The sequence below is a fragment of the Lygodium microphyllum genome, unplaced genomic scaffold (genome assembly GCF_053477565.2).
Source record: "Lygodium microphyllum isolate KBCC unplaced genomic scaffold, Lygodium_microphyllum_v1.1.10 scaffold_38, whole genome shotgun sequence".
NCBI classification, from domain to species: Eukaryota; Viridiplantae; Streptophyta; class Polypodiopsida; order Schizaeales; family Lygodiaceae; genus Lygodium; species Lygodium microphyllum.
The window spans coordinates 324,221-348,190 of NW_028229521.1; the positions used below are offsets into that span (position 1 = coordinate 324,221).

At 41.4% G+C, this 23,970-nt stretch overlaps 1 protein-coding gene and 1 pseudogene across 1 annotated transcript; one reads left to right on the plus strand and one right to left on the minus strand.

The window, feature by feature from the left end:
• The first annotated feature begins 1,507 nt into the window (after window positions 1-1,507).
• Window positions 1,508-23,756, plus strand: LOC148009126 (protein THYLAKOID ASSEMBLY 8-like, chloroplastic). The gene is made up of 2 exons (XM_087673779.1): window positions 1,508-1,967; window positions 22,863-23,756. The coding sequence occupies exons 1-2, from the start codon at window positions 1,569-1,571 to the stop codon at window positions 23,241-23,243; spliced, it is 780 nt and encodes a 259-aa protein (XP_087529905.1). The 5' UTR covers window positions 1,508-1,568; the 3' UTR covers window positions 23,244-23,756.
• Window positions 7,137-9,449, minus strand: LOC148009127 (uncharacterized; annotated as a pseudogene).
• Window positions 23,757-23,970: the final 214 nt, after the last annotated feature.

Here is a 23,970-nt window from a genome sequence, read left to right on the forward strand (position 1 = left end):
GGCTATTTATATAGCCCTTGCCAGCTAGGGTTAGGGTTTTCCCTGCCCCTAGGGCTATTCACACTCATCTGCCCTTATACTCCCTTGCTTACAGTGGGCTTCTATGCCCATCTTCTAACGAGAGAGAGAGAGAGAGAGAGAGAGAGAGAGAGAGAGAGAGAGAGAGAGAGAGAGAGAGAGAGAGAGAGAGAGAGAGAAAGTGTGTGTGTGTGTATATGTGTGTGTGTGAAAATATAGGGAGAGATGTAAAAATTGTGTGGAAGATGGGTCACAAACAAAGGAGAGGCATAGACTAGGGGAGGGAAGAGTACATTGTTGATATACTTAGCGTTTTCAAGTGCATATGGGTGAAGATGAACAGGATAAGAGGTTTTGACGATCTCACACTGATAGAGTACCAAGAGAGTGGGCGATGTATGACTCTAAGGACCTTGATTGTTTTGTGACCCTGCATCAAGCTATGATAAAGCCTACCGAGTGGTTTGCGGATGTTAGGCCAGGTATTGTTGTTTTAATGTTAAGTAGTATTTGTTGGTTGTTAGATATGCTTACATTAACGTTGTGGACTTCTAAAATTTTAGGTGCAAGAAAGAGAGGAAATACTATTATGTCCCCTGTACCATCAACAAGACGAAGAGTGGCGATCGGACTTGCTTCGCCTAGCCATGCTATATGGAGAGTGAAAAATTTTCCAGTTATTTCTTAAAGAAAAGAAAGCTTCATTTTGGTTAGACCCTATGGGAACTATAATTTTTTTTGTAACATTTGAATATAGATGCATAGGCACAATCAAGGAGTGACACTTTGTGGTTTGTTGATACTTGAAATTGTGGTGCAAGGTTATTGGTGCAGTCTCTAGAAGAAACTTTGGTTTCGGGCTTTGCTTCACCTATGTGGGTTATTAATACTGAGAGTTTGCATGCAATGCTTGGACAAACTTAAATTTGTGGTGTGGTTCATACATCTTTCGTTTGTGGTTCGTTTCACCGTAGGAATATTATTTCTCATTGTAGCATCCAAGGATACAAGTTGTTTCTAATTGTTGTGCAGAGCAAGTATAGATACAAGTTTATAAGTTTGGTGCATGGTCATTGCATGTATATATGAGTCTATGTACTCCTTGATGCCAATGCATATTTGGCCTTTTATATATGTGTGTAAGAGAGAGAAAAAGAGAGAGAGAGAGAGAGAGAGAGAGAGAGAGAGAGAGAGAGCGGTTGAGAGTGAGTGAGTGAGTGTGGATACAAAGGAGGGAGGTGTAAATGGGATGAGAGATAGAGGGATTGTGAGTAGAGGAGGGTAAAACATGTGATGTTTTTGTGATAGCATTACCCACTGTGCGATAGGGAAGTGACTTCCCTCGCACCTCGCTTCGCGGTAGGGATAGCATTCCTTGCGCGCGCAAGGAACGCTACTATAATAGTAAGATAACTCGTTGATCGTGTGGAGTGTATTCTAAGAGGGTTTGATAGATTGGAAACAAGGTACTTTATTATTAATGCGATGAGATGAGATATTTTCACGATGTGCCAAGGCATGAATAGAAAGGGAGACAGCCAATTCAGATCATGTTGTCTCATCAGCAACGGAGTACAAGCCTGTCGGCCTTAGCGCCGGACAGCAAGCTCACAGGCAACCTCTCCCCTGGTCTTTGCAGGCTGTGCGGGGCGGGCGAACTCTGCCTGCCGCCAACCATCGCCACAAGCCCTTGCAGCAGCAGGCGCCACTACAGCTCCCAGGTCGTCTGCAGCTCCAGAAACCCTGGTAAGCCCCGGGGGCCTCTGTGGAAAGGAAGGATCCTCTCCAACGAGGCTGTGCGTGCCGTACGAGAGCTCAAGAGATGCAAGGGCGACGCCATGCGCACCTTCTCCGTCTTTCAAACCAAAGTGGCTCGCCTCATCAAGCCTGACATGCTCGCTGTCTTCAAGGAGCTCCAACGGCAGAATGAATGTGAACTTGCCCTTAAGGTCATCCATTACCTTCCCTATTTACCATCTCTATGTCTTGTCCGATGTCTTTCAAGTAAATTGTTTCTATAGTTTTATATGTGGCAAAACAAGAAGGGGGAAGGTAAGGGGAGCAGCAGCGGTGGTGATGGTGGCCAAGAGAGGGAAGGAAAGGAGGTTTGAGTATAAGGGATGGCAGTGAAGGTTGCTGCAGTACGACAAGGGTGATAGTGTTGTGGAAGAGGGGGAGAGGAATAAGATGGGGAGCCATAAAATGGGGATGTGACCAAGCAAGAGGGTGAAGGGGAGGGGAGATCAGGGCAGCATGGAGATGAAGCATGATTGGCACCTCCCACAAGAGCGTCACTAGAATGAGCAAGAGGGAGATCTTGAGTACATGAAGATGGAGGGGGGAGATCAATTGCCATTTGGACTATTGACTCTCACTTATCACTTGGAAAATCTCTCTATTGTCCATCGTCATTTCAATCTACTCACTTGTATAGACAAATGCATTCCAAATTGACCAATTGCTTATTGATGATTGTGAAAATCAACGTGATTGACAAGACAAGCCATGTAGTGCACAATGATAACCAATATGAAGAGAGGAAAAAACACAAATGATGAATACCTCGAGGGATCATTATCAATCAACTATACATACATATACATACACAAACACATACAAAACTATAGACACCATTTACTTAAAAGACATGGGAAAAGACTGTAGATGTTATATAGGAAAGGTGAATGGATCTTGTTTGACTTAGAGTGAGGCTCACAAGTCAGAGATGACCGCACAAGACACACATGGCTGCTTACAAGAAATCCTAGCTTTGGCTATGTGGACATTGATAGAAGTTGTGGGGGGTAGATATTGGTGGGGTAGCTAGGTTAGATCTTCAGCAAGGACATTGAATTTCCTTTTGAAAATGACCTTTGATGTCATGGAGATTAGAGATTTAAATGATTTAAAATATCCCAGACTCAGGTTTGTGGAAAGTTTCAATACTTTCAATTTCAAAGACGTTATGAATTTTCAATTTAAAATTAAGGTTGAGCACCATTTAATGTTAATCTTATAAGGGCAAGACTAAAAGGACTATGTAGCTTGAATTTGCATGTGGATGTCTCAATGAAAATGGAAATTGGCAAAATGTCAAGTTCAGATTACTTTTGGGTTACATGCAAGCACATCTTTCATGTTGGGCTGTTTCTATTTCATTCTAGGTTGTGTGGGGCAGATTTGAAGGTAGAGAATTGAGGGGTTGGTTGAGAGAGAAGTTGAGCCATCAAGGACAACAAAGTGACTTGATCTATAGTACTTTCTAAGGTTGGAATAGCAAGGCAATTGCCGTGCAAGCATTTTATTGTAGGAAAGTTAGAGAATTTTCTCTAATTTATTACTCATATCTTCTCCCTTGACAAATTTTGATATTTCTCGGCTCTAATTTCTAGGTACAATTTTGAATTTTTGCAAAAATGAAAGTTTTCAATTGTCTTGAGAACTGTGCCGTTGAGATTTGTTGGAAATGATGAGAAATTACAGTAGATTTGAGAATGATTGCTCATCTATTGTCATGAGGACATGTATTTTTGAAATCTCACTTAACATGTGGATTAATTTTTAATCACATGGTTAAGTAAATGTTGCACATGTGAGGTGCAACTAGGATTAGAGTAAATTACAAGCCCGAGACCTGAGGAAATCATGGGATGTCAAAGGTAAAAGTTGCTATAAGTTATGTTGCACAGGTACTTGGTGGTATCTGGTGTCAATTGTTGGCCTAGGTCATTCATTTGGCCATAAGTGTCAGTTGGTGACACTAGAGAAGTGGCATTTAATGGTACCTAATGTTAATTTGATGGTCAAAGATGGCGCAGAGATACTTGGGAATGGAAGTTGCCTAGCCAATTTAATTATTGGCCAGTCAGATTATTTTTCAGGGCATCGAAATAATTATTAGATTAATTTTTATTTTTAGTATTTAAATATTAAAAATTAATATTTAATTATGACAAATGTTGGAAAAATCATTTGGGAAGGTTGCTACTTGTCGAAAATGCCCATGTAAGATCAAAAAATGTCTTTAGAGGTTGGAGAGAGGCATTTTTAGTGTATTTAGTCTACAAGAGAGGGAGGAGATGCTACTGGTTTGATTTGCAGCCATTGGAGGACCTTTTGAGGCAGCCAAGGGTTGGAGAAGTCCAATCAACAGTAGGTGATGGCATCTACAGGCTGCTGAGATAGGGCAACGATAGTAAATGAATGATTTTTTTCAGTTCTTTGCGTCTACAAGCTGTTGTGGTAGGGGAATAGCCGCATTTGATTGATTTTTAGTGATTCTTTGCGACCAAACTTTGAATTTTCTCTCTCTATAGCTTTCTCTCTCATTTTCCAACCATTTCATAGCCTTGCTCCGAAGATCTCAGCATTTGGACTCTTGGAGACCGAGAAATTGCAAATTTCTGTGTTGTAAACCCTAATTTACAGCAGAAATTTGGGTTTAGTAGTAGTCTCGGAAAGCATGCCAAAAATTGGAAGCTCCAAGACTTGGATTTAGGTGGAGGACTAGCCAGCCATTGAATTTGGGGCATTTCCATCGTCTATGAAGTGGGTGAAGGCCAATTATGTGCCCGAATCAAGGGGCAAATCAGATTGAAGACTTGTTGGTCACTTTGGACAGCAAGGGGAGTTTGGATTGTGAAGGGGATTGGGAGAACCCCATTGTAAATCAACTTTTCTTTAATAAAGCTAAAGAAATACCGAAAGGGGTGCCAATTTTGGGGCCAATCGGGTGTGCATTGTCCAAGATTAGTAGGTAAATTTGTATTTTCAGATTTGCATTAATTATTTGTTGTCGTAATTAAGTTGTAATTAGGGATTTACCACCCATTCATGGAAGGAAGGCTGGTTTCATCTATGGTTAAGGTGACTCTCAAATTTTACGATCTCCAAGCCTTCATGAGCTTGTAGATTGGTGGCAAGAGTTGAGAGTTAGTATTATCTTCTTAGTCATGCAAATCTTTGTGTGACTACTATCATTCTCTTACTATAAATGACTGTAGTGAAGTGAGATAGGTATGCAAACACATGCAATAAAAGTGTTTTTGGAAGGCTAGAATTGAAAGTTGAGAACTAAAACACATTGCATGTCTACTCAAGACCTCTCAAGCTCTCCTTCCCCTAAACAAAAACTTTTTCACAAAATGCCTCTCACCCCCCCAACCCCCAAAAAAAAATCCAAGAAAAAAAAAACAAATACTATTGATCTTGAAATGCACTTCAAAGTTTCAAAAACGTATTAGAAATAGCTCTAGGGTCCAAAATGCCATTTTGGGACACTATGGCCTTGATCTTTGAACTTTCACTAAGAAAGATATTGATATTGTCCTTTCAAGTTTGAGTTGCTTGCATAAAGCCATAGAGAGCACTTGTCCAGGTGACCTAGAAAAGCCAAAAAGTTGCTCAACATGGGTTTCCTTCTTCAAGTCTCCATTGATAAACGTGAACTTTATATCCAATTGGTAGATTGACTATTTGCTATGGCTAGCAATTGCAAGAAGCGTATGAATAGTGGCCGTTCGTATGATAGGGGCAAAAGTGGCGTCAAGATCAACATTGGGTTTGTGAACAAATCCTATGGCTATCAACTAGGCCTTGTGTTTGTCCAAAGTACCACCACTATGATATTTAGTCTTAAAGACTTACTTTACTTCAATCACCTTTTGTTTGGTTGGTCAAGGCACTAGCTTCCATGCACTATTCTGCTTAATGGTTTCAAGTTCTTGCTCCATGGCTTTACGAAAATATAACGTTGCAATGTTGTGGGATCCTTGTCCACCATGGCATAAATTAACCCATAGTTGGTGTGTAGAAACTCCCTTGTATGTACCTGACTATGATGAGATTGTTATTCTCCTTTCAAATACCCTTGGTATGTGCATCTCAGAGGGTTTGATGAGCCCATTAGGGAGGAGATCGATACTATCCCCACCCCTTTGTCTTAGATACTATGTGGATTAGCCACTGTCACCAGGTGGTGATACTTTTTACAGTTGCTTTTCTTATTTAATTATATAAATATTTGATTTTTCTTTTCTTTTGTTGCTGTTGCTTCTTACCCCCCAGAGTTCTCTTGGAATAAGCTGGGATCTTTGCATGGCCAGAAGAGGCAGCCATTGGGACAAATTGGACTAATGGTATTGTCTGAGCCTTAGGACCTATTCCATATTGAATAGGCACTGAAGAATAGAATACTAGTGGTTTGGGACTGTGTGCTTAGCCACTGGAGATGGTGCAGGACAATGAGCCTGGCCAAGACAAAAGATGCACATGTGAGAATGCTCATGGAATAAAAGTCACCATAACTGAGCCACATTACACTTTTTGATGTGGTTACAATGATAAAAGTTGCTCAGAGCAACTTGAGGAATGCAGGGGTCACCATCCCTAAAATTTGGAGAGTTACTTTTTTTGGACCCCACAATCTGTTCGCGTCATTATCTTCGTTTTGCACGAGGATTAATTCTCTGGTCTGTGCCGAGGTTAAATTTTGCACCGATCATGGAGAATTTTAGACCAAAAAGTTTAAACGGGAAAATTGTTACATGTATGCCATGTGGCACAAATTTCCGAAAGAGAGAGACTATGTTATTGGTGACTTGCAGTGACTAGGAGGTTTTGCACCTTAGACACCTCAGTGTCATGCTTGAGGACAGGTTGCTAGTGCTGCTACTATTGCTACTTCTTCTCCCCCTCCTATAGAGGATTAGAGGAAATGGGATTCAAAGGATGTTCAGGCACTTTCTTTGATAGCATTGTCAGTGAAAATGGCTATTATTCTGCACATTTAGTCTTGCAAGCATAGTAGCAATGGAACGGGAACGGGAACGGGAACGGGAACGGGAATGCGGGGTCCCAAGGGAACGAGAACGAAGCCCCAAGGGGAACGGAAACATAAGGGGAACGACTTGTACTATATATATGATTTATATATTTTAAACTATTCATTTATATATTTCATAAAAGCTCTTTGAAAAACACATGCACAATTTGCAAAACATGATAGTCTTTTTCATAGATGAAAGGATGGTTACATTGAAATGGCACATAACTTATAAGATCCAAAATAGATGATAATCTAGGATTATACTACATATAAGAGTCAAGAAGCATCAAGTAACAAGTATAGTTGACAAAATATGGCAACTTGAAAATTGAAAGTCTCTCAAAGTAACCATTGGATCATACATGGGTGCCACTAGCATGAAGACTATCCAAAAGACTATCATCCACATTGTCTAAGAAAGCCATATCATCATCAAAATCAGCATTTGCAAGTTCCAAAGCATCTTGATCATCGGCCATATGTGTAGGCATAGGTGTCTCCCCATCCTCATCAGCAGAGGACTCTTCTTCATCAAGAGCTATAAACTTTTCTGCCTTGAGGGAAGCCACATCTGCAAGCAAGGGCAAGTTTGCATTGACAAATATCAAGTCATTCACTTGTTTTGTCCCAAATCTATTCTGCTTTTTAGATGCAACATGCCCAAGTACACTCCATAGTTGCTCAAGGGGAGAGGAGCTTGCACCTTGAGACAAAATCTGCACTGCCAATGTTTGAAGCTCAGGTGTACGTGTCCCATAATCTTTCCACCACAAGGCAGCCCCACCGATCTATTTGTGCATCAGCTGACCTAAACCTTCCTAACTTGTTTCTATGAAAACCAAGTTGATCTTTTACCAATCTTCTCTTAGTATCAATGGGAACCAACCTAGAAAGCACTATGTCTCAATCCTGCATTACTTCTTCATCCTTCTCTTGACCACACCCTTGGAACTTTGGATCTAATACATATGCTGCTGCATGCATAGGTGAATGATAAGCATTCCATCTTGCCTCACATAAATCTGAGACTTCTTGATACTTTGCATCATCCAAACCAAGCTGTCCTAGCTTCTCAATCATGCGATCTGCCCCCTCGTAGACCTTTCCAATGCATGGCACTCGGCCATCTACAATTCGCATCAAGCGCATGATTGGCTTCATGACAATATTGATGCTTTTTAATTCATTCCAAAATGCATGATCTTGTATGATGCTCTCCACTACTATACCAGCCCTTGATCTAGAAGTAGCCCATCCCATCCACTCATTACTTACCACCAATTGCTTAAGGGGTAAGCTTACCTTCTCAAGTCTCTTTGTCATAAGAAAGTTATAGCCAAAGCGCTTCTCAGAGTACTTTAAGAGATCTTTTTTAGGTGATCTCCTGTAGAACTCACTAAGAATGAACTGATGGCTTTGGATGAAATTGATTATATCCTTGCCCTTTTGGATGAAGGGATCAATCCATGACAAGCTACCCAATGTCTTTCAACAAATTGCTCAAACAATGAGCAAAGCATGGGCTGAATGTGATGTGCGGATATCTCTCCTCAAGTCTCATACATGTTGCCCTATTTGTTGCCTCACCATTAGCAATAAACTGGATTACATTTTCTTCCCCAACTTTTTCAACACCTTCCGCTCATTCCTCCACAAGCTGATCTGCACTTTTTCCTATACTTGAGGCATCATGTGAGGAAATAAATTGCATCTTTCCTCGGGAATAAGCAACCATTCCATGGATGGACCGTTTTTGAGTATTACTCCACCCATTTGCTATCAGAGAGACACCAATCCTTACCCAACATTCTTGCACAGTTGCCAAAGCACATTCAATTGCATCCTTTTCCTTTTGCAACAAAGTGGTACGCAGTGTCTCATATGGTGGAGGCTTATAGGTTGGTCCATACTTGGCAATCTCTTGGACCATCTCAAGGAAATAGGGTGATCTTATAACATTGAATGCAACATGATCATGGTAGAAAAACCTTGCCACAGCTACATCCACCCTGTCCTTTTTACGAGGATCCCAAGCTGTTTTCAAGGTTTTTTGCTTGCTGCGTTTTTCATGATGGGATTGTGAGGATGCAAAAGTTCCAAGTCCCCCATGCATGGTTCCATCACCCATGACTATATCATCAGCTTGTCCATGAAAAAAAGATGCATCAATTGCTTGCTTTTTCCTTGCACATGCTTTGTCTTCTTCACTTGGGTACTTTGCCAAGAGCTGCCTTCGCATTTCGAGTGTGGTATTTGGGCAGAAATTTATTTGGGCTCTGATGTCAATATGACATAAGTGTTGCTTCACACGATTGGATTCTCCTGTTTTCAGTTGCTCACACCTTTTGCATTTCCATTTCTTTGCACCTCCCTTTGATGCATAATGGTCCACTTTCTCAACCTCGTCCCACCAACTAGGCTGAGATCGCTTATTGCCCGAACGCTTTGATCCCGAGGAAGCCAGGACTTCTACAAATTTAGGAATCAAAAGCATTAGTCGACCCTCCATGAGACTTAGCTTGTTTTAAGAGAGAGACTACTGTGAAAACAGAGCTGTTTTAGAGAGAGAGAGAGAAAGAAAGAAAAGAAAGAAAGTTATATTAACGTCTTCTAAAGACCAAAACTGGCCTATGAGACAAACTGTGATACAACTGATGAGGTCCAGCTATCCAAAATAAAAGTGCTGAATGAAAAGCTAAAACCTGGAAACTGAAAATACGGTGCTGTGAGTGTGATAAGTGTCGTGTATGTGTATGTGCGTATGTAGCTCTGGTACTCCAGATAATGGCTACAAAAGGGGAACAAATGTCGGCTGTGATAGGGGAACAACTGTCGGCTGTGATAAAGTGGTGCGATGTGTATATGTAACAGATGCAGGGAGATATACTATCCTGGGATGTAGTAGCAGTCGTCGAAGTCGCTAATAGCAGGTGATCCCTCCTGGATGCAGGATGTGGTACATCGGCGGTGGAGAAAGAGCAAACTGAAGATCTGAGATCCAATGTGTCGAGTGTCGTCGGATCTCAGTCTGCTGTCGATGTAGATCAAGAATCCTCCGGATCTCCTGTCGGTGTGGCTGTGGGGTCCGAAACCCACGGATCCTCGTGCAGCGTCAGGTACGCTGATCCTCAGCCTGCTGTAGTGTGAGCTCGGAGGTCTGGCTGGAGGCTGGTACAGTAGCTCTCACTCTGTCTGTCTGAAAGAACTGTGTAATAGTCGTCTGGGTGGGCCCCTCTCTGACTGGGACCCGCTGTGGTCTCTGCTCTCTGATGTGCCATGCCTCTCCCAGAAAACGGCCAAATGATCTCTGATCCATATCAGTCATATATCCCTGAAGTGAGCTGCTCAATGTGTATCTAGATCTCAACTCTGAGTATGCCGGGCATCTGAGAACAAAATGCTCCTCACTCTCCACCTCTGATCTGCAAAGGGGGCATATCCTCTCCTCTCGCGGGATGCCACTGGCTCTGCCACTCTCAATCATAAGCTGATGTGATGATACCTTGAGCTGTCCAATAAGAACTCTCAATCGATGTGGCATATAGATCTGCATATATCTCGGAATCTCTATGAATCCCTGCTCTGATATCCTCAAGAACTGTGTATAATAATGTGCCATCTTCGATGGCAGTGGCTGTGCAGGGCTGACCCATGTCCTCTGTATATAAATATGCCATATCTCCTGTCTGATGACTCTGTTCCTCTCAGAGAGAGAGAGGGTGTAAGTGGGAGCCTGAGTATCATATAGAAGAGGTGGGAGTCTATCAATGTCCAGCCCATGTCTGTCAAACCAAGCTCTAGTCTGTGCATACCATGATGTGGTATCCCCCGCTCGAGCCATCTCCTGAGATGCCATATATGCTCTATATGCAATGCGATCTCTGTCCATATCCTGAAATCTGTGTAGGAAGCAGATTGTCTGAAATAATGCCTCGACTAGCATGGGCGGTGTGGCAAGCTCTGCTCGCACAATGTCATGTGGGACTGAGGCCTTGCTGCGAATCAATCTAGATATCATGATCACCTGAGGTCTCTCCATCAATGTCCATACATAATCGGCAAGGCCTGGCCCCCATATAGCTGCTCCATACATCAGTGCTGGAGTGACTAGAGTATCAAAGAGCCACCCCTTGGTGCGGGGCTCCTGGAAATGTGCCTGATGACACTGTCGCTCCATAAGAGCCAATGCTGAGTATCCTCTAGTGAGGCGGTCACGAGCTGCCTGTGTCATCGAGAAAGTCCTTGAAGCTGCTGTAAAGGTGACTCCCAAATATACATATGATCCAGTGACCTCAATACTCCCTCCTGCTGCCATGAAAATACTTTGTCTACGTATCTGAGCTGATGTATGGAATATAAGAACCTTGGTTTTACCAAGGTTCACTGTCATGCCTCTCTGTATGCAAAAATCATCCAATGCTAATAAATGCTGCTGTAATCCCTGAGCTGAGTCTGAGACCAACACAATGTCATCTGCATATAGTAAGATATGAACTGTGGCTCCACTGAGATCTATACCTCCACCGGCTCGCTGTTGAATAAACTCTGCTATCTCATCAATGTATAGCCCAAATAGAGTCGGTGAGAGTGGGCATCCTTGCTTCACACCAATGGTGCTCACAAGGGGATCTGATATACCTCCCGGACATCTGACTCTGCCAGTAACCCGCTCATATAGTGCATAAATACCCCACATCATGTCATCATCCACCCCCAGATCAAGTAGGCGTCTGAAAAGCCTCTCTCTCGGAACCGTGTCAAAGGCTTTGCGGAAATCCACAAAGCAACAGTACAATCTCTGTTTCTTCACTCGTGTCTGGTCGATCAGACAACGGGGAGAGAGAGAGAGAGAGAGAGAGAGAGAGAGAGCTGTAATTAGTAAAAGAAAAGGCTGATAGCTGTAAACAGAAAAATCTGAGGCTCTAAGCTTGTTTTGAGAGAGAGAGAGAGAGAGAGAGAGAGAGAGAGAGAGCTGTAAAAACAAAGCTAAGATAGAGAGAGAGAGAGAGAGAGAGAGAGAGAGAGAGCTGTAATTATTCTGAAATGGGAGGGGGAGAGATAACTGTAATTATTTTGGAGAGAGAGAGAGAGAGAGAGAGAGAGAGAGAGAGAGAGAGAGAGAGAGGAGACTGCAGTCGAGCAGGCAATTTTCTCTTACCTAGAGGTTGAAACGAATGCACACGAGTCGTAGCAAACAACGCCTTGCTCCCGACAGCCCGATAGTTTGCACGCCAATCGCCACAATCTGTACACCTTGTGGTCACTTTCGGCAGTCGCAATAGTACCTGCCACTTTTTTAATGTTCCCCTTTGGGGAACGGTAGCATCCACGTTCCCTTTCACGTTCCCCCACGTTCCCCCAGCCGTTCCCCCTTCACAGGCGTTCCCGCTAGCGTTCCCCAAGTTCCCCTCCACGTTCCCCCACGTTCCCCTATGTCCCCCCGGCCGTTCCCCCTTCTCAGGCGTTTCCACGCAGTGTTCCCCCATTTGGCATTTTTTTGGTGTGGAACGCGTTCCCACGTTTCCAAGGGGGTGGAACGGCGTTCCCTTGTTACTATGCTTGCAAGACCTCAAAATCAGCATGGGACATACTTGAGCGTATGTTTGCTGCCCGCAATCAGGCCAAGATCTCCTACCTTCGTAGAGAGTTGGCAAATGTAAACATGGATGAGGGTGATAGTATGATGGATCATCTTACCCATATATAGGATTTGTGTGAGTAGTTGCTCAATGTTGATTAGATTATTCAGGATGTTGAATTGGTGAACATCACCTTGAACTCTCTTTTAGAGTCATATCTTGATTTTCACATCTTTTTGATGTTGCCATTGGGGGGGAGAGGTAGCAGTCCCTTATGTGGAGTTGGAAGGTCTCTGGTTGCAAGAGGAGCAAACTTGGAAGAATGTTGCATTGTGTTCAGGTGATGTGGCTATTCTTTCTAAGTTTAAAGGCAAGGGTAAAGCTACGCAAAATGCACAAAGTTAGTAAAAGGGTGATACTGGACAGCCCTTGGTCCAAGTCTCATATAAGTTTAAAAAGAAGGAAAAATGTCATTATTGTAAGAAGCTTGGTGACTATATTGATGAGTGCCGAAAGAGATTGGCCAAGAAGAAGAAGAAAGACTTTGGTTTGGCTGTCCAAGAGGTATCATCCAACAAATCAGTAGATATTGATGCTTTAGCTAACTTGGTAGAGGAGCATTATTCATTTCTCACATGCATTTATGATTCTTCTATGGTTGATTCAGCATTTATTGTTGCCAAAACGCAACAAACATGGTATTTTGATAGTGGTGCTTCAAAGCACATTACTTTAAGGAAGTGTTTGTTTACTTGTTTGCATTCAACCCTTGCTGGGAATCATGTCACTTGCATGAACAACAATAGCTATGATGTTTGTGGCATTGGGACAGTCGCTATTGTTGTTGCAGATGGTTCAAACTTCTTACTTCTAGATGTATTGTTTGTGCCTAACATTACAAAGAACTACTTGTCTATTTTTGCCTTCAATAAGTATGGCTTTCAAGTCATCTTTGAGAATGACAAATGTATTGTCAGAGATAGAGAGATGAACTATGCACTCAAGTTGTCCGACATCTTGTACAAGGGTTTATTCTTGTTAGACACTTATGATCGACAGTCTCATGATGCTCTGCAATCACTAACCTTACGCTCGCTATGCAGAATGTGGAGCTTTGGCATGGAGTTATGGACATATAAGCTTTGGGAGTTTAATGACCCTTCAAAGGTGTCATATGGTAGATGCATTGCCTCCAGTGGAGACTTTACCTCCTCAAGCATGTGAGGGATGTGTTTTGGGCAAGATGCACATGTTTGCCTTTTAAAAGGATGGTGCAGTGCGTGCTGTTCGAAAAATGCAACTTATTCACTTTGATATTTGTGGTCCCATGAGGACACGTGCACTTGGGGGTCGTCTTTACTTTGTTACATTTATTGATGACTACTCGAGGTATACATGGGTGTATGGACTGAAGGCTAAATCTAATGTATTTATGCGTTTTAAACATCTTGTGGCAAAGCTTGAGACTGAAATTGGTTCAAAAGTGCAAACACTTCGCACAGATAGAAGGGGGGGAGTACATGTCTCTGGAATTTGAGACATATTTGTTGGATTGCGGCATTACGTATCAAGCCACTGTTAGAATAACTCCTCAGCAAAATGGAGTTGCTGAAATGAAGAATTCCACTCTCATGGAAATGACTTGTATGTTGAAAAGAAAGGGGTTGCCTTATAAATTTTGGTTAAAAAGGCTTTAGTATGCCAATCATGTATTGAATCGGGTACCTATAAAAGCTTTGAAGACGATCACACCATTTGAAGGTTGGCATGGCGTGAAACCCATAGTTGACTCCTTCGGGTGTTTGGTTGTGTAGCATACTCACATGTTCCGAAAGAGCTTTGTGGGAAGCTTGATGATAAGGTTGTAAAATGCATTTTTATTGGCTACAGTTCGAAAAGCGAAGGCTATTACCTGTATGACCCATGCACGAAGGTGTTTGTGAGTAGGGATGTCATATTTGCTGAAAATGTAACATTTTCACATGAGTTTCAAATGCCAGCTACACATGATATTGGTGATGTTTTTAAAGGCCTTCTACTGCTTTCTTTGGAGTCCATGCATGTTGTAAATGGCAAGACAAACCTGTTACAACAAGCTGTTACTTCTCCATATGCTCTTGAATAGCAGGCTATTGATGAGGGTTTGCGTCATGCAGTGGAGGTAGCAATTTAGCATGAAAAGGCTGCTGTAAATGCAGCAAAAACAGTCTCGAGATGGTTGTTACAAACTCTCTAGGAGAGTAAAAAGGATGCCCCATTACCTCAATGTAGTAGACGGGCTGCTAGGCATGCAACACATAATGCAGGAGGGGCACATTTGGCTGATATAATGGAAGTAGATGATTGTGATGAGCATGTGTTTATGAGCTCATTGTTGGATGATGATGAGCCTACTTCCTTGGACAAAGCTCAGCAAGATGTACATTGGATGTAGGTCATATAGCAGGAGGAGTTAGATTCCATTGCCACTAACTCTACATGGGATCTTGTGGATTTACCACTTGTTAAGAAGGCCATAGGCACAAAATGGATTTTTAAACTCAAATGCAAGGCTGATGGCACTATTGATAAGTACAAAGCACGATTAGTAGCAAAAGGCTATGCAGAGAAGAAGGATATTGATTATGAGGAAACTTTTGCTCTTACATCCCGTTGTTGGAGGGGTTATCGAAAGGTCGAATCCACTGGGGATCAGAGGTAGAAGGAAATAGAGATAGGAGATGGAAGAGAAGATAAAGAATACACAAGAGATAAACACAATAATGACAAAGCACAATGAATCAAATCAATATGTATTGACAGAACTTGGAATCCTTTATCTGGTACTACTCAGAAGCACTTTCCAAGCATTAGATCTCCTGGAGCTCCCTCGTAAAACAAAAACGTGGATAAAAAATAACAGCTTCTTCTTTGCTGCTCGGAACCCAAATTTAATGGCTTCGTTGGCTTCGGAAGGGGGATAAAATTCCAGGACGCCTCAGATCACATTGACTCTCTACATTAATAAGAAAGTCGGATGATGATGCATTTTAGAGTTTTTCACACTGTGTCCGCATAGTGGCACGACATCCACCCCCTTTGAACCTGCACATCCTCCGGTATGTGCCACTGATGCACCACCCAGGTCAAACATCCATAATGTCAACTTGTCGCTTATCATACATATAAGAAAGCATCCCCGTGGATCATAGATCAAAATACTCGGCATTTGTACAACTCTTAAGCCATACCTAGTATCTCCTCTAGAGTCATAAGACCTTGGTTGCATATTATACTCCAGAAGTTGTTGAATCTCCATATACATTCTATCAATGCACCCATCAACAAATACATAGCAACATGTCTGCTCTTTCAAAGTCCATTGCATGGAAAGTTGCTTTTGATAACCTTTTTGCTCCACATCCAACATAAACTGAGCCTCACTTGCATTCAACATATTTTCACAATCGCCGAAAATAGTGAAACAATCCATATCTTAAAAGCATCTTAGAATTGTCAATCAAGGCCTTTGACAAAGCATCCAAAACATTTTTCAGTTGTAAAGCATTACATTTAACATCTTGTAAATGCATATTCTTGAGCTCATGAACTGTTTTAGAAACGATAACTGTATCATCTTGCAAATCATGTGCATCCTACAAGTCATTGATCTCAATTTGAGTTTCTGCATCAAGTAAAACATTATCTTCACAAACCTCTTCAGATGCATTAAGAAAATCTATAGGTGCAGTGGCTGAATCTTCCAGTACAGGATCTTCCAAGGCATTCGTGGTTATCTCAATATCAGACTGCAGTTTATATCTCAGCTATTTGCCCCCTTGCTTGCTATCTTGTTTTTGCTCCTAACTGACCTCTTCCATAACATGCTCGGAAGGTGGCTGATTTGCAGTTTTTGGCAAATCCACACTTCTTCTTGTCACTTCCTTAGATATCCTTGTATTATCTTCATCTCTCTTCTGTTTCTCTTCCACAAGTACATCTCTGTTTTGCCCTTTTGCTAAATATGCATCCATTGAATATGCATCTACCGGTGATTCTCAACCAGTTATGTTACGAATGCCTTGCTCTGCATGAGACATTTCACAATAAGTAACCTTTCTCTTTTCAGCTGCATGTAAAGTATGTGTCCATATTTCAGCCTTTGGACCAACCATCACTTGGCCATGCATTCTATTCAACTGTAGACCAAAAGTAGAAGCATGTACCACCACATTAGCATTTCTAATAACTTTTGCATATCTCTCTTTCCAAAATTCAAAGCAAGAGGCAATCCCGTTTCTTGTGCATGGATCTTGCCATCTTTCCAAAAGATGAGCTGTCGTGCCAAGGCCTCCTGATAGGCAGCACAATCCTTTCTCTCATGCTGCAAACTATCACACTACATACATCTTTTTCCTGGCTTAGGGGCTGCCGCCCGTCCCCTTTCCTCTTGTTCTTTTTCATCCAATTTTGCAACCTTCAGTTGAAGATCCCGCATGCCTTTGACCAATTCATCTAAGACATCTTCCCTAATAGAGGGAATAATAGTAGGTACAGTCATAGGGTTAATCACAGAAGTAGGTGGCTTACTGGATACATCAACTGATTTGCTCGTAACAGTGGGCAAGCTAGAGATATGCAATCTTTCTCTTCCTCTATGTTTTTTTACAAGTGCAGTAACAACTTCCTTGACATGTCCTCACTTTGTTTTTAGACCTATCTCTGTAGTCTGATCCTCCAGCAAATCATCAAGCTTCTCTTGAAGCTCAAGATCAGTTGCCTATAGAAACAATTCAATTTTTTGACTTGCAAAAGCTTGTTGTTCTGCAAGATCCAACTTCTCAAATCAAGTTTTAAATTCTCTTAACAATTCTGTAGCCAGAAGACCTTTATTGGGTTGTAAAACCCACTCTTGAAAAGTCTTGTACATAATTAAACTAGTATCTTCAATGTAAAATTCTTCCCTAAGTGTCTTCTTGAAAGCTACCCAATCAGTATCTTACATATATAATTTAGTGATTCACGCTTTCAGTTCATGTAGAGTGATCCAAACAAAATACCGGCTCCATGCAAGTTGAGCCACTCCAAAGAATTCTATCTTTTGAGTATATGTATGTACATATGCAGATATATTGCTGCCATTAAATAGCTTCATCTCACACTCAATTGCTTGCAAAGCATTCATCACAACACTTTTTGTTTGAGCAAAAGCCTACATCATCTGTTGCAGTTGTTGTATCTGCATAAGCATATTCATATTTTGCATCAACTGTTGCAAAACATCACTGGAGATTGTGTTCGAAGGTTCTTCCATCTTGTCTTTCCTTCTTCTGACGACCTTTTACGTCGGGTTCACCAATGTCGGAGGGGTTTTTGTTGAAAGGTTGAATCCATCGGGAATTAGAGGTAGAAGGAAGCAGAGATAGGAGATGGAAGGGAAGATAAAGAATACACAAGAGGTAAACACAATAATGACAAAGCACAATGAATCAAATCAATATGTATGGACGGAACCTGAAATCCTTTGTTTGGCACTACTCAGAAGCACTCTCTAGGCATTAGATCTCTTGGAGCTTCCTCGTAGAACAAAAACGTGGATCAGAAATAACAACTCCTTCTCTGCTGCTTGGAACCTAAATCTAATGGCTCCGTTGGCTTCGGAAGGAGGATAAAACTTCAGGTTGTTTGGTCAGGGATCTCCCAGATCACTTCTTCCTCTTTTAGTTCAAATTGCAGTTTTCAGCCTGTTAATAGCGATCGCGACCTGCGCGTTTTCACCAATCTCTCTTTTTTATGAAAGATCCCATCACTGGCTGAAAAAGCAACTTGCTTTTTGCATGCCATCATAATCTAGAAGCTTTTCTACATTTTTTAGATTTTTACAATAAATAATATAAAAAATAGGCTTAAATTATTCAAAAATCTAGTATTCTTGGATAATCTATGCCACGGACACTAGCACTAATGACTCAAATCACATTGACTCTCTACATTAACAAGAAAGTTGGATGATGATGCATTCCAGAGTTTTTCACACCGTGTCCGCGTAGTGGCACGACACCGTATGAGTATACGGTGAGATGTGTGATTGCTATGGCTGTAAATTATGGCTGGAAAGTACATCAGTTGGACATTAAGACAACATTTTTGAATGGGGATTTTCATGAGGATGTTTATGTATCACAGCCTCCAAGGTTCGTGATTAAGGAGAAAGAGTATATGGTATGTAAGTTGTGTAAAGCTCTTTGTGGTCTCAAACAGGCTCCTCGTGTATGGTACTCTAAAATTGATACTTATTTGGCTAGCAAAGGATTCAAAAATAGTCCCAACTGCTCCCACTCTATACATTAAGAATGAAGTGGGGGGACTTGTTAATTATCATTCTTTATGTAGATGACATGCTGCTCACCAGACCTACGAAGGGAAAATTTGGAGATTTTAAGATTGAATTAAAACGTGCATCTGTTATGTCAAATATGGCTGTCTACACTATTATTTGGGGATTTAGTTCACCCAAAATCAGCATGGTATCATGTCACAGTCACAATATTTGGATAAGTTGTTTCATAGGTTTAATATGCAAGATTGCAAACCCTTGTATACTCCTATGGAGTCAAGCTTAAAGCCGTCTATGCATGATGGTGAAGAGATATATGATGTTGCAATTTACATTGCCTTATTTACCTTTGCAACACACGTCTTGACATTTAGTATGCAATATGTCAAGTAAGCAGATATATGCACAGCCCATGGACCATACATTGGCAAGCTATCAAGTGGATCTTCAGATACTTGCAAGGTACTTAGTTACATGCATTATTATTTCCGAGAGAGAGAGAGAGAGAGAGAGAGAGAGAGAGAGAGAGAGGTGCACTTACAAGTTTATAGTGATTCAAATTGGATTGGTGATGCAGACACTAGGTAGTCTATTAGTGGACATTGTTTCCTTCTGGGCCGTTTATGCATTTCATTGCTAAGCAAGAAATAGCTTGTAGTGGTTATCTCGTCTTGCAAGGCTAAGTACAAGGCAGTCTTTACCGCAAGAATGGAATGTATATGGTTGCATAGATTGTTGGTTGATCTACAGATTTCTTTGGAGGAACACCCATTCTTTTTGACAGGCATAGTGCTATTGCAGTGGCACAGAATCCTGTGTTTTATGCTTATACGAAACACATTGAGGTACATTAACATTATGTCAGAGAGAGACGCCATGTAAGAGAGATTAGTTTGACGTATGTCCCTACACAAGAGAATGTTGCATACATTTTTATCAAAGCACTTTCTCGTGAGAAGTTTGAGGCTTTTCAAAAGTCCTTGAACTTGCTACCCTTTGGTGATTGGTTTTCCTATATTTCTACCACATTGGCACTACAAGGAGGTGTTAGAATTTGCCAATTCTATGGGCAGTGCCCAATGTTTTAGTTATTTGGTTTGTAGTGTGAATATAACTACATTAATAAGTTGTGTCACTTCTAGAGTTAGTTCTAGAGTTAAATTAGCTTTAGTTGAGTTTGGGATAGGTCTAACCTACTTAAGACCTAGTGTACTTTCATTCTATCATTCTAGCACCTAAAGTGCTTGAAGCACATAAAACGACAGATAAATACAATATTAGAGCTTCTAATGTCCTCATCTGAGTGAGATTGAGGCTCATAGGCAAGAGATGACAACACAAGACGCACATGATTTTTCTAACGCCATTTCCTCTCAGTTTATGGCCTTACTAGACTTGGTACTCGGCTTGTCTTCATTGGGTAGGCCGTATTTATTGAGAACTCTCAACAAAAGCCATTCTTGCGATGAGTTGGTAGGAGAGGGGGTGTGCATCCCCATCCCATAAGTTCTTTTGCATTCCCCACCATCTCCTCTTGCGGTTCCCTTGTATCCCCGCATCCCTTTTAGAGGGTAACAATCTTAGAGATGCAACTACGGATTTTCTGTTACAATGCCTTTAATAGGTCCTAGCTATTATCTTATAGTTGGGTTAGAGGTTTGGCTCAACCATTCTTGATTGGACATCTTTGGGGTGATCCATTTGAGGTCTCCCCACTCTCATTGGCCTATGTGCTTTAGTTGGATCGGGGTTTCATTTGGAGAGGAGGTCTTACTCCTTGGCTAGCATTTATCATTGATGGACCTCATTGGCAATAGAACTCCTCTTGCCACCCTTGAATCAATTCCATCTTCTTTGGCCTTCATCACATCGAGGATGTGAGAGGGGGTGTTAATAGTCATGACTCATGTGTGTCATATAGGTTCATCTCTTGCTTGTGAACCTAAGTTTGAGTTATAGATGAGGACATTTGGAGTTATGATAGTTTGTTCCTCATGTTTTGGGCAAGCATATTAGCAGGGTAGATACTTTGAGTATGAGTGATGTGACCTTGGGCCATTTTTTGTCCTTGACATCATTTTTGACTTGATCGGCCAGCTGGTTGGTCATTTTTGACAGTGGTTGTCTATTCATAGCAGCCCCCTCACTCATTGCATCATCAGATAATTTAGCCAGCCCTCCGTCTCTTTCTATCTCATCCTCCTACCTTTGTTGGCCGCCCATATAGACACTCAAATGGTGTGTTGGGACTGACTGTTGCAACTTTTTATCATTCAGTGTTCGTTCAAAATTTCTCTTCCATTCTAGTGCATTTCCCTTGTGTCCCTCTTCTCTATTCACTCCTTGTTCACGTTCCTGTTGGCTGCTTACTTTACATCTTTCGCCTGAGTCATATCATCATTGCTTGCTGTTAGCAGATTAGTTAGCTCACGAGTGAGTCTGTGCATGTGCTATTGGGGCTTGTTTTCTGGTTGATTGAGGATTTATTGCTGGCTGACCTGATCTGGCCAACCAGCTATTATTTTATTGTTTTATTATTTGCTGGACGACTGTTCCTAGGTTTGTGGCTATTTATAGCCAGGGCCCCTTCTCCTCAATCATTGATCACATCAGCACATTGACATCTGCAGGTCCTATTGGAGAGAGGGAGCTGGTGCTAGTGCCCACACAGCTAGTGACTCACTGTTGTATTTGATTGCCTCATGGTTTATGGATTCCATTTCTTGAGCATATCTTTCAGTTCTCTCTTTGCAGCATTCTTGTGTTCCTCTCTTTCTTTGCAGCCTCTTTCTTCTCTCGTGTTGTGCAGTCTATTACAGTAGAGTCTCACGCTTCCATTGCTGCACCCACTTTTAACACCTACATCATCATCATCATCATCATCATCATCATCATCATCATCATCTGCCATCAGTCTTGGTGCCCTCAACGGCGTGGCACTCACACGTGCAAGGGCTGATTGTTTGTAGCTTGTATTTGTGTTCAGAGTGTTATTCTTTTTACTCTCCTCTGCACTTTGTGTTCCTTTGCTTCCGCTGCCCACTCTCACATGGAGATGTGCACATGAGATGGTAGGGGATATCAGCAACAGTTGCCCAAGTTTCATGTTTCCTCTAGACTCAAGACAATGGATTATGATCAGGGTGATTGCTGACAGGCACAGACTGATGATGATGTGGCTGCAGCTGCAAAGCTGCTGGTGGACCAGCTGTAGTTTGGACTTGGACCTTGGTCAGACCAGATAATGATGTGGCAGGGGCCATGAAAGCAGTCAAATCAATTGCAGGTTGGATCAGCTCATATGCAATCCAAGTTTGCCTGATTTCAGCCACCAGTTAGATGGATTTTCATCTCAAAGCTTATTGTACATGGCTTAAATTGAGTGAGAGATTGTGGACAGCAGCCACCTTTCACTCTCTTTGATTGTATAAAGTATCTTACCAGGATCTCTTCATGATCCCTAGATTCTCTGCTGTTAGAAGTAGATCAGCCTTATGCATTGTATTTTCATCAGTCTGTTAATCGTGTAGATGTGTAAGAATCTCCAGGTTCCAAAGTTTGTACGTGTTGTTCAGGTTGCCACTGCCATTCTCTTTTCTGCCTTTTGTGAGATTTTGTTTTGCTCATTTATAGCAATTTTAGTAGATTGCCACATGAAGCATTCCTTAATGTCGTCAAGGATTTGAAGCATGCCTTTCTCAACTTTATAACAAGATCCTTTTTGGTCTTATGTTCAAAGCTAGTGAACATGGTTTACATTAGACAGATTATATGGTTCATTTGTTAGAAGACCTTTTAATTGTCTATGATTAGAAGTGTGCTAGATAGATGTGTCAGAAAAGGAAAGAAAACAAGTACCTCATGGAACTAGCTTTGCCAAATTGCCAGCTGCTGCTTTAGGAGGAAACATGTTTTTGATGTATAGGGATGAGCTTGGTGACATTTTAAGCTATGCTTTAATGCCAATGTCATGTGTACAAGATGATTAGTAAGTAGAAATGTGGATATGTCTTTCTGACTCTTTCAACTTGTTGTGCATATGGATGATGGTATAACATGTAATTAGTAATGCTGTTAGAAGATTGTACTGTAAAAGTTTTTACTTTGTGACCTGTGTTGGCAGGTTTTTGAGGTTATCAGAAAAGAAATTTGGTACAAGCCAGATGATGGACTGTATACGGAACTTGTTAAAACATTAGCCCGAAATATGCTGATTGAGGAAGTTGACATGTTATACTCCCTCTCCAAAAAAGAAGGATTGCAGCCAGTTATACACTTCTATACAGAAGTCATAGATGCTCATTTGCAGTTGGGCAATTCAGGGAGAGCTATGGAAGTGTATTATGATTTGAAATCACAGGGGCATTTTCCTTGTGAGTTGGCATTTGGCATTCTTCGGAGGGGTTTGAGCAGCAATGAAGAAACCGATCTCGTTGCTGCAGTTGAGGAGGAATACAAGAAGGCTCTAGAGGATGAGTTAGTGAAGCATGCACTTCAATGTTGACATGTAAGGATAGAAGATGAACTCTCTTTTCTCCAGTCCAAAAGCCATATATGGAGTTGCAAACCTGTTCTTCCATCCATCACTCTCAAGTATAGCAAGGACATAGCACTGGAAGAGCAGATGCATCATAGCAGATCCATATTTTGTTCATGATATGGCAATCAAGCATCATTATGTTGTATACATTCCGCTATTGATTTGGCCAACAATGAAGAGGTTTGCAGGTCTAGAAAAAGCTTAATGCTGCTTTCTTCTGAGAGGCTTTTCAGGCCCAAGGCTAGCAAAGCCGAGTATTGATGAAGAGTTGTATTATCCATCATTTATCCATCATTGTTGAATGCCTATATATATAAGGAAAGCAGTGATTCTTTTAATGTCTGTTGCTCTCAGACTATAGCATATCCTGCCCACACACATGCTGTCTTTCCCTCCAAAACCCCAAAACAACAAACAAAAAGCAACTTTTTAATTTTGGGTCCCAATAATCCCTCTTTGACTTGCATAATATGTATATTGTGATGTGCTTTTAAAAGAATTTGTAGGGGCTGTGATTTTTGAACAAAGTGCACAGTAGGCAACCACGATGTCCCTAATTATCTACTTGATACCTCTTACATCCCCTTCACTCCGCTTTCCTATAGCTCGCTACAAAGCACAAAAAAGGGAATTCAGATGGCCAACTTATGCCTCTAATTATATGTATTCAAAAATTTCTCTCCTTTGTTTT

Bases quoted from the DNA above. Each gene is read 5' to 3' on its own strand.
- LOC148009126 (XM_087673779.1), top strand. From the start codon at position 1,569: ATGTTGTCTCATCAGCAACGGAGTACAAGCCTGTCGGCCTTAGCGCCG. The intron at 1,968-22,862 runs GTCATCCATTAC...CTGTGTTGGCAG, and splicing joins AATGTGAACTTGCCCTTAAG to GTTTTTGAGGTTATCAGAAA.